Below are 13,621 nucleotides of genomic sequence, written 5' to 3'. Positions count from 1 at the left end.
ATTTATATTTATAAATGCTTAAATTTCTTTAAACATGATTACAATAAAAAATAATTCAGATTTTCATAATTATAGCATGCGAAATGCACATCTGGTCATTATCGAAAATCATAAACTTAAAAAATATAAAAAATTGCACTGTTTATACTAGCATTATGTGTTTTAATAAGTTACCATTGGAAATACAAACTTTACCTTATGCAAAATACAAAGTGAAGGTGAAATAGATTTCAACTGATTAATGTTTCTATTCAATAAAGGAATTCTTAAATTATAGTATATGTAATACTACTTAATATGTCAATTATTTTTAAATGTATATTTAATCTATAATGTAACTTTATCAGTGTTTTAATATATATATATATATATATATATATATATATATATATATATATATATATATATATATATATTGTAATGTATTGAATAAACAGTCAATCAATCAATGAACTTCTATATTCATTTTCTCATTTGTTCATTTTCTTATTTGCTTATTGTCCTGTCACAACACTTCCCTGTAAGATGGTAACTTATTCCTTTCTTTATTTCTTTGATTATATTTATTTATTTTATTTACGGTACTTATTTATTTGTTTGTCTTCTTGTGTGTTTATTTATTTATTTATTTATGTATTTATTTATTAACTTATTTATGTATTTATTTATTTATGTTCATATTTATTTATTTATTTATTTATTTATTTATTTATTTATTTATTTATCTATCTATCTATCTATTTTAGTACAGGTTGGAGTATGTCTTATCTTATAGCCTATAATTATTTCCGGATTTATTTTTCTATTTCCACATGCTTTAGATTTTCATACGATTTCATATCGCAGTTTAGGCCTATATGTAGGGAAGAGTCGGGTAGTATCGGACATCGAGTAGTATCGGACAGTGAGTTTCTTTCATCTACCACCATATGGTAGAACCTGAATGACATGGTTACGTTTCTCTATGCGACATCACAGAAACGTAACCATGTCAATCAGGTACTATCATCGTGTGGCAGAAACTCACTGTCCGATATTACCCGATGTCCGATACTACCCGACTCTCCCCTATTTGTTTCCGTTTGTATTACTTTATATATTTGTTTGTTTAATTAGTTTTCCGTATTTCTTCAGTTACTTTTTTCTTTAATTCGCCTAGTTTCTTCGCTGTATCCCAAGTGATAGTATTTCTTGTAAAAGTTTAGTTGTTTCGGATTCGATTCTCGGAAAGTGGGGGATTTACAATATTTCCTTTAGGCTTATTTAGGGACGCATATACCCATTTCTCTTTTATTATGTTTACTTTGAGCACTATTAAATCGGTGGTCATGCATCACACCAACTGCATGGCTGAAGAATCCCACTACCTTTGGTATAGTTCTCAGGATAGTAAATATAAAATAACTCAAGTCCCTGTTCATGATATATAGCCTAGGTATTAAGTTCATTATTTATCTATTCATAGTTTTTCTTCATTTATTTATCTACAGTCTATAAGTATTATTTAGGTTGAATTATTGAATTTAACAGAAGGTGATTAAAAAAGAACGTTACAAAGTAAAGCTGTTTAATTAATGACATTAGTAGACAGCGGAAAAATAGTCATTCGGATGTGAAGGTAACTATAACGCGAGTAGTTTGTCTCGTCAGAGGGTTGTTGTTTACGTAAGCACAGTAGGCATACTAGAGGCGTGTGCTGGTAAGAACTGTTTTCGAATCGATGATTCAGAAGGTGCCTGATATTTTGTGTACTTTTCTGTAAACCCTTTGAAGTTAGGATTGTCCAACTTCTGGATGAAATATTGCAACTTATCATCATTCGACACAAATTCTGGCAAAAGTCATATTTCATATTTGAGAAGGAATTTGAACTTGAACCCTTATTTTCTTCTAACATAGAGCAACATTTTTCATGTGTTTCTGTGTATTACATTGATGTTCTATCGATTGTTTTGTTATTTTTTAATGCACACATACATAACAGACACTTAATTGTTTCACCAATATCACTTCCAAAGATGTCGACATCATATTATTGTATTAAAGAATACACCCTATGTTTTTTAACATCTGTCTTAGGCATTATGATCACTTCACTGAACAGAAATGAATAATATGTTTACGTATCTCAATGTTCTCTGTTCACGTACGGACGAGGACTGACTGAGAACACAGAGTGGCAGTTGTTTTCGGTGTTCGCGTTGTGCTCTCTGCGGACGGTACCGTGTTGTACCTACTTGGGAAGCGTGCACACCTCATGCCATAGTCTATGCGTAGAATACTTGTAAACCGTAAACATGACTTTTATTTGACTTTTTTTCCGCTGTCTAGACATTACTTGCGGTTCGCCGTGTATATCTACATTCAAGCATTGCATAGCAAGCCTTTAGGGTTTCACAAGCAACTAACTAAATATCACTACATACAATGAAAGAAGGAAGAGTTACGGGAAATTATATGCTAAGAGAAGCATTCCATTTCTTGATACGAGTAAATCGCTTATATTCACTTTTAAGAATCCATCGTAACACGAGTTAAGAAGTAGGCCTACAGCACTTACAGATGCGGATATTTTTAAACTTACATTGTAGGCATCTACATAATTGCCCTCTTGTGTGGCCTGTCTGCATTCATCCTCTAAGCTATGCATTCTTTGGTAAGTGTTCGTGTCCACAAGACCTAGTTCATATAGGAGGGTACTGTAGTCAACCATATTAATAGGATCTGTTAAGCCATTGCCCACCATGAGTCCTGCAACAGTAGATAGTTGTTATTTACTCAACTGTCCGAAGGCATCGCTCATGAAGCAACTAAGCAAGGAGATAATGAAGTAGGGTGGCCAGTTCCGTTCATAACACAGTGCTTCCTAGAGGCTGTGAACCTGGCCAAAAATAGTAAATGCAATTTAACACACTTACTTATCTACTTTTGGTATCAAATAAAATAAAATAACCTAACAAATATAAATGAGTGCTACAGTAGAGCATCGATTATCCGAATACCGATCAACGGAAACATCGGTTAACCGAAAGCTTTCCAGTTGGCAAATTCAAATTTGCGCGCTATTTGCGAGATTTAGCGGCAAAAAAACGAGTCTCAGCTCTGAATCAAAGAAAAAATTGGACTTCTTTTACTGAACTGTAGGCTACTTTAATGACCATTTTGAACGTGTCGAACTACAGTCGAGCTCAAACCTCCTGACGTTTGCAGGAGTGTCCGCTTATCGGCGATAGCCAATAGCTATGTGTATTTGTATATGTAGATGTATATGGAATACCCTATATTTCTATTCCTCTATATCTCTTTGGTAATCTCTGGACCACTGAGGACAACTGAGTCTTTTCTGTTCTGTATCGATACTACTTTTCACATGAGTATTCTATAAGTATTTATTATTCTCCAGTCATTCTGGCTTACAAGTAATGAGTTCCCAACGATAGCTATATGTCGTATGTGCAGGGTGTGAATTAATGGTCGGGATGGGGGGATTTCCCCCCCCCCTCTGTTGGAAAGTTATCCTCCTCTCATAAATTCATAGTCTGTTAACATCACGGCCAGAGATAACTTCTATTCCCCCTCACAAAGTATAATTGTTTTAATACGAGTATACTTTATAAAGTATAAACTAAGAAAAGAAAATAATATTGGTGTATTATCATCATCGGCAAGCTGACAACAATCAATAATTTAGGAATTGCACATCTTATCTTAAGCCTACTTATGGATATTATGATCATGATGCAAGACAAGCAACTCAGTGCGACCAAGCGTTGAGCCGTATCGAATGAGGATAATAACAAAATTTTATATATGGTATTCTCTATCTAGGATTCTATCCCCCCCATCAGAAATCTTAATTCGCACCCTGTACGTACAGGTCAAAAGAAAAAGTGGCCGCTCTCCTGAAACAAAGTTCCCTTCGGGTATCTTCGCTACAATTCGGAGACAGGCGATGTTACATGTTGTTGGACCACGTTGCCTGATATCTACAGTTATAATTGAAGTATACTGTGTGTTATTCAATAGCGTAATGGTAGCGTTCCGGTCTCTTATTCCTGAGGTCCTGCGTTCGACTACAACCTCGTGCTTTTTATGTTCTTTTTTGTTCTGTTTTTGAGAGAGACAAACTATACATAATGGCTCCTTTCTCTTTTACGATTATTTTAGTAATTAACATCAGGTTCATTAATATATTATGCCATGACTTTATCATTATGATATTGTGGCTGCAAATGGAAAGAAAAAAGATTTTATTCTCAATAAAAATATCTTTCGTGGCATAAACAAAACAAATTTACTGGCGCCGGCCTTAAAACATCCAAACAATTAAGCGTTCAAAAAACAAAACAAAAAGCCACAATTCAATATTTAGTCTATCTTCCTCTTATCTCGATCATCTTGTAGTCGAGTGGGCATGGAATCGACTAGTCTTTGCAAATAGCGACTGTTCTTAGACACGATATTCCAGGCATTTTGAACATACATACATAAGTGTTCTGCCCATGGGCAGGTCTTTCATTGCAAACCCAGCAATCTCCAATCTTTCCTATTTTCTGCCTTCCTCTTAGTCTCCGCATATGATCCACATATCCTAATGTCGTCTAATATTCTTTTCAACCAGAGACCCAACCAATTCCTTTTTCTCTTTCTAATCAGTTTCAGCATCATTCTTTCTTCACTCACTTTTTCAAACACAATTTTATTTCTTATTCTGTCTGTCCACTTCACACGCACCGTTCTTCTCCACATCCACATTTCAAGTGCTTCAATTCGTTTCTCTTCATTTCGTCGTAATGTCCATGTTCTTTCCCCATACAATGCCACACTCCACACAAAGCACTTCACTAGTCTCTTCCTTAGTTCTTTTTCCAGATGTCCGCAGAAGATCCTTCTTCTTCTATTAAAAGCTTCCTTTGTTCATGTTTGCAGTTTTTCTTGGGAAGGATAGGCCTAAATGCGGTAACATCCCGTTGCTTTCCGCACACCACTATCTCTTTCGCATCTTATTAAATTCCAGGGGGCCCAAGCGTGGAGATGAGGAGAGTGGATATGACTAATTGGGCCCTCCGTACTTCACCGAAAATCACGGCAAGAGTTAAATATTAGTTCTATCAGGATGTTTGACCCGATCAGAGACCGGGAAATCCCAATTAGCCTTTGCCCCCCGCATCCTGGACTAGCTTCTACGAATCATCAGAAAATCTTAGAGTGTGATTGGGCCAATTTTTCCGAAAATGTTTCCACACTTTTGCCCTCGTAGCTCAGCGGACGAACGTCGGAATTTAGATGTCAACGTCTCAGGTTCAATTCCTCGTTACTCCTTTTCATTTTATTGTTGTTCAAGATAGTATAATGTAATAATACAAAAAGAGAAACTAATACCAGTATTATGCAACTGGATTTTTCCAAACCTAATATTAAATTTATGCTATTTATATCGCTAAAGAACGATTACAATATAAATAACTTGAATATTATTTATACAGTATCACTAAAGAACGATAACAGAATGTAAATGATAAATATCGGTTTGTTTAATTAATATAAGATATTATGTAATACGTATTCAATTATCTAAATAAAATAACCTATATTACAAAGAAAGATGGTTATTTGTGTTATAATAATTACTTACATGAAATACAGATTGTATATATTGCGAAAGAACAATAACAATATAAATGACTTGAATATTATTTTATAATGCTAATGAAGGAAAACAGAATATAAATGATAACTTGAATATTATTTATATCGCTAAAGAACGATAACAATATAAAAACGTGAATGTTATTCATATCGAATTTCACAGATTTATTACAGATGTATTTAAGAAAATGTAGAAGAATAGTAATTAGTAACAGTGTCCTATTTATTCTTCTTGGAGTCAAATTTGTAACTTTTAAAAGTGTGGTTACTATGTTGAAGTGTATGTGTTGTAACGGATGCTTGATTTGTTATGTATTTGAGTCAGTTATGGGATGCTTGATGTCGTCGCAATGTTGTAATTATAGTTTGATTGTGTTTGTGTAACTATTGTGTATTAATTTATGATGTATGGTACGGAAAGCTGCATATTTGTGTTATAGAAGTGTTACGTATGTGTGTTGTTAATGTTTTTGTATGTTTCAAATTGGTACCTGATATTTGTTTTGCAATCGCAATGCCTAATTTACGGATTGTTTATGTTTTGTTTACATCGCGTAAGCTAATTTAATTTTCTTATCCATTTCTCTTTATGCTTATCTTTTTTTGTGTATAAAACTATAGCCCTAACATTGGTATGTAAAATAGGGCTAACCACCATTGGAGCTACAATAATAATAATTATTATTCATATCGTTATAAAACGATAACAGAATACAAATGATGACTTGAATTTTATTCATATCTATGGAGAACGATAACAAAATATAAATAACGTGATATCCATAAAGAACGATAACTGAATATAAATGATAATTTGAATATCATTTACATCGCTAAAGAACGATTAAAAAATAAAATGAAAACTTGAAGAAGGCCCGAAGCAACAACCTTTGAATCACTAAACAAGCACTCTACCGCTGGTCTACGAGGCGTAAACATGGAACACTTTCATAGTTCCGGAACTGCTTGTACAAGCACATGCATCGTGTAACATCGCCGCGACCCGAAGTGGACTTTGAAAATATTCGCTGTTCACGAGTGCGGCCACTTTTTTTTTTTGACAACTGTACACTCACCTTGTAGATTGAGTTTCAGCTCTGCTGTGGGATTCAGTTGGTGAATAGCATGGCCCAAAGCCGGCACGTACTTTCCTGAAAAGTATAAATGGATACATTTTTTAAACATAATTTGAAATTCTGTTTCTTGTTTTTTTTTATTTGGTGTCTTTGACTTGTTACGATTTCAGAAATTACGAATAAAATAAATAATTCACAATAATTACTTAAGAAACTTATATGGGAACGAATAGAATGTAACAAAATAATGGGGATAACTCCCTGTTGGAGTACAAAGGGACGACGTAAGCATTTTGAGATAGGAGATATATGTATATCGTTAGAGTGCTACACTACTGTACAGTATTTAATTCTTAAGATCTCCAGATAGGAAAATCTTCAGAAATGGACAGTTTACATTGTAACAAGCCATAGCATGTAAATTAACCAAAGAAATATCAGACGAAATAATGAGTCTGGAAGACAATTTACTCTAGTTGAACAGAACATATCCTACGCCGTATAACACAAGTTTCTTTCAAGAGCTTTGGAGAATCAATCCTCAACCCGAAAGCTACAGTAAAATCACACTTACAGAAAGATCGGTCTAGGAGACCGGACATATTTTGTTATTGTCCCCATGAGTAATTTATACACATTTAATTCAAGACTATTTATTTTTATCAAAAATACATTTTACTCGTGCAATATATATATATATATATATATATATAATTTATTTTTATCAATTAATCAGAAGCAGGCTACGGATGTCTACAGGAGCAGCTGCACTACCGAAGTCTTTAGAGGATGTGGTAATATCAGGTAGACCTCGAATATTATCGTACGAAGGCGTTTTTCTGGTTTTTCGTTGGAGTGTCTTCTCCAAGATATTTATTTATTTATTTATTTATTTATTTATTTATTTATTTATTTATTTATTTATTTATTTATTTATTTATTTATTTATTTATTTATTTATTTACTTACTTGCTTACTTACTTGCTTGCTTGCTTGCTTGCTTACTTCCTTACTTACTTACTTACTTACTTACTTACTTACTTACTTTCTTACTTACTTACTTACTTACTTACTTACTTACTTACTTACTTACTTACTTACTTACCTATTTCATCAATCTGTGTTAACGTTATGGCGGATTAGATGTGTTCCAGTTCTTAATCCGCCATCATTCTATATAATTATTCTCAAAGATACAGGCCTACGTCATTTGTTGGAGAAGTATTAAGAGAACAAGGTGGGGCTGTTTAATTTCTATTCTCATGTGACAACTCCAGTATGCACTTGTATGTATCCCTCTAACAACTCATCTGACTCTGCATCTGATGTTTCAGTATGATTAGCACTAGGTATGATAAAATCAGAGTATGGGCAAAATCATCGAAATGTGGACATTCACCTTCTTCAATTTCATCACCAACTTTATCTACATCTTCTAGCCATTGCTGCATTATTTTCCGAAAATTAGGATAACTGGGCATAGCTGACATGGTGGGATATATTTGCAAAACTCATCATCATCATCATCATCCTTCACGAATTAGGCCTCTGTAGACCTGTTTCGGCCCCATCTAGCTGTCTTCTTAACGGTCTTCCTGGTAACTGATTATCGAAAATAAATTAAACACAAAACCTATTTCACAACAATATTGAAGTTGATGAACTACTACATAATACGGTCTATGAGACCGGTAAATATAGCAGACAATAATTACTTACTTCAATAATAAACATCGACAACAATGCACTGAACAGATTTATATTATAACCACACTACTGCACTTAGGCTGACCAGACGTCCCCGATTTCCGGGGAAAGTTCCCGGTTTTGAGTTGCTGTCCGCAGGGAGCAAATGTCCCCATTCTTGTCCCCAGAAGTTTTTATTTTGTTTCCATAACATTTTACACGTAAATATTTAAGTATCGTGATGAAACTGCTACGATTCATGCATATTTCTGAACGGTTCTTAGTATGAGACAGAAGAGCCAGCGAACCCAGTATGAGACATTCTGCACTCTTTGAGAAGAACATTGCATCTTTGTCTTCATTAGCGTTTCGTGGAAGTGTTAGAACTGCCGCAGTGTCCATTTTAAATAGTTCAAAAAATGAGGAGTTTTGTGACAAACAAGCAGGTGAAAAGTGGTATGATATTTTTCAACATTTCAAAAAAAAAAATTCCATTCCATTTGAAAATCCTCTCAGAATAGTGTCATTAATCATTTGTCTTTCAGTCGTAATTCATCATTGAAAGACTTTTCTACACAATGAACTAAATCTGGACTGATGAAAAGTCAAAAGTGAAAATTGAAACAGTTAAATCTTTGTTACAAGTGAAAACAAACTTTCATTCCTCATTTGAAGAACTTAGTGTGAAGCTGTATAGGAATGAACAGGTCCTTAAAAATATACATTCTTCAGACAAGTACTTGTAAAATGTGTGTGTTAGAGTTCATTGTGTACTGTACAGTATTATGTGAAAGATTTCCATGCATGTCTCAGTACTGAAATTGAATTCTTAGATGTAGGCTATAGGAATTACGTGTGTTTATGCATTTAATTCAAAAAGTTAAGATACTCTACAAATTTAGTGTGCAAAGTTCTATCATTGTATCTACAGTTACATTATTGTATTTTCTGCAACATTTCAACGGAGAGTGATTAGATAAGCGTTTGTGGTTTTTCTTGAAATTGCCGATGTCCCCTGTTGGAACATAAAAAATGTGATCAGCCTAACAGCACTAAGCAGGACTAAAGCAAACATAGCTCAAAAGATAATACATACTATTAAGCAGTGTTGCAAATATTCAAGAAACAAAATGCTATACCAACCTGGCAGACCGGTGTTTCGGGTTAAGGGTTAACCAGGAGAAAGATACCACGTCTATGATTTGAGGAGCAAGTGGGCAGTGTTCACCTCCTTGAAAGAGACCATCAAGGCAAAGCTGAAAGCCGCAGTCTCTGGAGATCTTTTGAGTATGAGGCCAAAAACCGTCTCTGGTTTCAGTGGTCACTATAATTAATTATGAAGATGACAACAATAAAGAAAAACTGGTAATTTCAGTGATGAGCACTGCTCATCATTTCTGACGCAATTGTCAATACAGCATCGATTGTCTAATTTGTTCTAGGATTTTTGACATGGTTCACGCAGCGAAACTCGGTCTAGACGTGGTTAAAGACACTAATATTAAAGCGAGTGGATGTTCCGTCATGCTAGAGTCCCATTACTTAAAGAAGAAAGACTACAACAAAAGTAGCAAGAGAATTTTTCTTCGCTCCACCCCTCCTTCATCATATGGTAACGCAGAATTCCTGCACGGAAATATCATATGTACTTCGATACAACACGATAAGACGACATTAAGATATATGGATCATATGCGGAGACTAAGAGGAAGGCAGAAAATATGAAAGACTGGAGAATGCTGGGTTTGCAGTGAAAGACCTACCCTTGGACAGAACACTATGAACGGATGAATTAACCATGTTCTTTATTAATTATCTTCATTTTAACTATAATTTCCTTCATTTTAATCATCGCTTCCTTTGTTGCTACCATCATTAGGCCTACGATCTTTTCTTCTCCTTAATAATCAGGCTTCGAGAGTTTGGACCCGATACAGTAAGTTTACTGTGCATGCACTATAGGTTGTTGACTCGCTGCAGGTAGATAGAGATGTGTTGAGGTAACAACGTTGCTATTTAGAGTAGAGTACGGTAGTATGGGGAAACACACACATATGTGCATTCTGAAAGTAAATATATATTACACAATGACAATGTCAAAAGAATGTGAAAAGCATTTATTCTCCTGTCTTTTATAAACATTTGTGTTTAATTATACACAGTGTTAATGGTGGAAATAAGCATGTAGCAATTTTAATTTTTTTTTTTTCATTTACCCTATTGGTCGTCTTTAGGAAGTGCAGTTACAGTACCGAATTGCAATGTACTACAAGATACATTCTCAGTGTCTCAAACATAAATCTTTTTCGGTTATCTGCCAAAGTTTGTACTGTAGAAAGCTGCGCTCTACGTCGCATGACGTGATTGGAGCAAAACGAAAAAACCTAACATCATTGCAGTCTCTAAGAGACAGTCCTTTATTCTCGGTTGACTCTATGTCCACTAATTTGCTGTTTATGTTACACAATGTTCCATATCCGTTATTTTCACTTAAAATTGATTTCCACTTCTGTTTTACATGTTCAGTAACCGGTGTACTTGATGTCTCATTAATTCTCTGCATCATTTTCTAAATTAATTTGAGGGCTTCCGGCATCTCTTGCTCTGACTTCTCTAACCGTGTAATAGTTTCAGACACAGTTTGTATGAAAACCAAATTATTCGTCAGAACCTTCAAATCCAGAGCGTTTTCCTTTGCGTATTTGTTGGCATTCATTCTACAGTACCCCCACCCACTGTACGCTTTACCACTATACTCAGTACGCCGTTATGCGGATTTCCCACTGAACTGCTCTATTGGATCCGAAGTCTCGAAGCCTGTTAATAATCATCACCCTCAAAATCATAGCCACATTTAATATGATGCTTCTTATGTAATTTCTTGATTACGTTTAACAGTTAAACATGTTTTGTTGATTTTCATTCCCACTGTGGCGAAGATACAGTAACGTACCTAGGAATTTGTTCACAATGCTGTAGAACTCGACCTCAAACAACACAGAACATTAGTGAAAAATAAAAACGTACCCATTTCGTGTGAGAAGGCTTGACCTCACCACAACATTCGCCGGGACATGAATACGAAACCCAGGATGTTTTGTTCCACATCAGTTGGCGTACAAGCTTTTCACATATAATCGTATCTTCATTGCGTCATTATGACTCACCTCCATATGATTCTCCTGCAATATAGAACGGCAGGGTCTGAAGTTCCGAGAATATCTTGAAGAACTGGATAAGCATTGTGTACAGTTCGGTTCCAACTTGTGTCTCGTCTTCAGCATAGCCTGTGTCATTATTTGTAAAACTAAATCCTAAAAAATAAGAACATTATTAAAACAATAGTAGTAAGTGGATGTCACTGATCTAACAACAGTCACTGTGTATTACTATGAACCTAAAATTATCAAGAACGATGGGCTCTTAGTTGGAAATATCTTAAGTACGGCTTCTTCACTTTCGAAAATGAACTCAATGGTGTCATGTAGGACAATTACTGCTTGCATAACATCCTTTAATTTTACTAATACATAAAATTTAATTTTGTACACTGGCTTTTATTACTCATATCTCATTTCTTAGGAACAGACAGAGCCATGATAAAATGTGTGAAGACTTCCAAATGAGAAAAGTTGGTACACGAAAATCCAAAATCTGAAATGGCAGAAAGTTTTCTAAGCGTGTAATTATTTCCTAGTAGTGGTAATAATAATAATAATAATAATAATAATAATAACAATAATAATAATAATGAACCACGGATGTAATTCAGTCGGTAACGCGCTTGTATCCTGATCCGGGGGTATGATTAGGCATGGGTTCGATTACCTGGTTGTGTTTTTCGGACGTTTTTCCCAACTGTAAGGCGAATGTTAGGTAATCCTGCAGCGAATTCTCAGCCTTATCTCGCTAAATATCATCTCGCTATTATCTCAATTCCATTAACGCTAAATTACTAGTAATTGGCACATCGTAGTTAAATAAGTAACCTAATAATAATAATAATAATAATAATAATAATAATAATAATAATAATAATAATAGTAAGAAAAATAATTATAATAATAAAAATAATCCATTCCTCACTCAAGTGAGAGATGTAACATTGTAAGTACTGCATGGGAGGAAAAGAGTCTTCTTTTTGGTACAAGAGGAACATCCTTTAAATTTACAAAATCAACTCTTCTCGCCCTCAATTTGACATGTGAATATATAGTAAGAATTTAATTTAATTTAATTTAATTTAATTTAACTAGCTAGCTGGTGAGTACAAATTAAAATTATAAAACAAAAATGAAATTTGTATGATGATACTGAGGTATTCGTTATCCATTCTGCTCACAAGCAAACGTTCTGATGGGGGCAGATAAAAAAGTTATTTTTTTTCTTCCACCATGTTAATAATGTCAAAAGAAGTGCTTATACAAATTTTTAGGCACTCGACCGCAATTACGAGGCCGTCCGGAAAGTTATTTTCCCTGGGGCCGTTTATAGAAAAGAGCACAATTGCATGTAAATAATTATTGAAACAGATAAAGCAATTGTTGCGCTATTTGTCAACATATACCCCACTGGAATTGAGACATTTGTCATACCTTGGGATCAATTTTTGCGTTGCAGAAGTCAGCCGCCTGAAATCGGAACCAGCGTTTGACTGCGTCTGCACCATGAAAAATGTCTCATTCCGGTGAGGAATATGTTGAAAAATAGCTCAACAATTGCTCTGTCTGTTACAATAAATTTGTGCAATGAAATTGTGTTTTTTTCTGTTAACGCCCCCTGGCGAACTTATTTTTTATGGCCCTCGTAATTGCGGTCGAGTGGCCAAAATTAGTATAAGCATTTCTTTTGACATTATAAAAAGGTGGAAGAAAAAATTTAATTTTTTATCTGCCCCCATCAGAACGTCTGCTTGTCAGTCACTTATATACAACCTAAATTACTTTCTCATAGGTCTTTTTATAGTAATATTGGCAGTATTTCGTCTCTTGCAAAAAAATGTTTATTCTAAATTTTCGTGTGTTTATTATACACTCTGAATCTTTGGGGTCAGCCGAAGATGTAGGTCAGATGTTCCTCATTTCGGAAATTTGTAGTGGTGATGGTGGTGGCAGTGGCGGCGGCGGCGGCGACATCTCTACTGTACTGTACTGCGATGAAGCGTCAAAGCCTTCTTTCAAGTTTTTTTTTTTTATTATTAGTGGTAGCGG

At 34.6% G+C, this 13,621-nt stretch overlaps 1 protein-coding gene across 1 annotated transcript in view; it reads right to left on the bottom strand.

Annotated features, from left to right (window-relative positions):
* LOC138701599 (venom serine carboxypeptidase-like) overlaps window positions 1–13,621 on the bottom strand; it is a 33,740-nt gene that overhangs the window by 7,407 nt on the left and 12,712 nt on the right. The window contains exons 3-5 of the mRNA XM_069828655.1: window positions 11,579–11,725; window positions 6,726–6,800; window positions 2,585–2,751 (exon numbers count right to left, since the gene is read on the bottom strand). Coding sequence (XP_069684756.1) covers window positions 2,585–2,751; window positions 6,726–6,800; window positions 11,579–11,725 — 389 coding nt within the window. The remainder of the gene's footprint in view (window positions 1–2,584; window positions 2,752–6,725; window positions 6,801–11,578; window positions 11,726–13,621) is intronic.

The sequence above is a fragment of the Periplaneta americana genome, chromosome 1 (assembly GCF_040183065.1).
Source record: "Periplaneta americana isolate PAMFEO1 chromosome 1, P.americana_PAMFEO1_priV1, whole genome shotgun sequence".
NCBI classification, from domain to species: Eukaryota; Metazoa; Arthropoda; class Insecta; order Blattodea; family Blattidae; genus Periplaneta; species Periplaneta americana.
The sequence above is the reverse complement of the archived record's forward strand: the minus strand, read 5'-3'. Positions and strand labels throughout refer to the sequence as shown.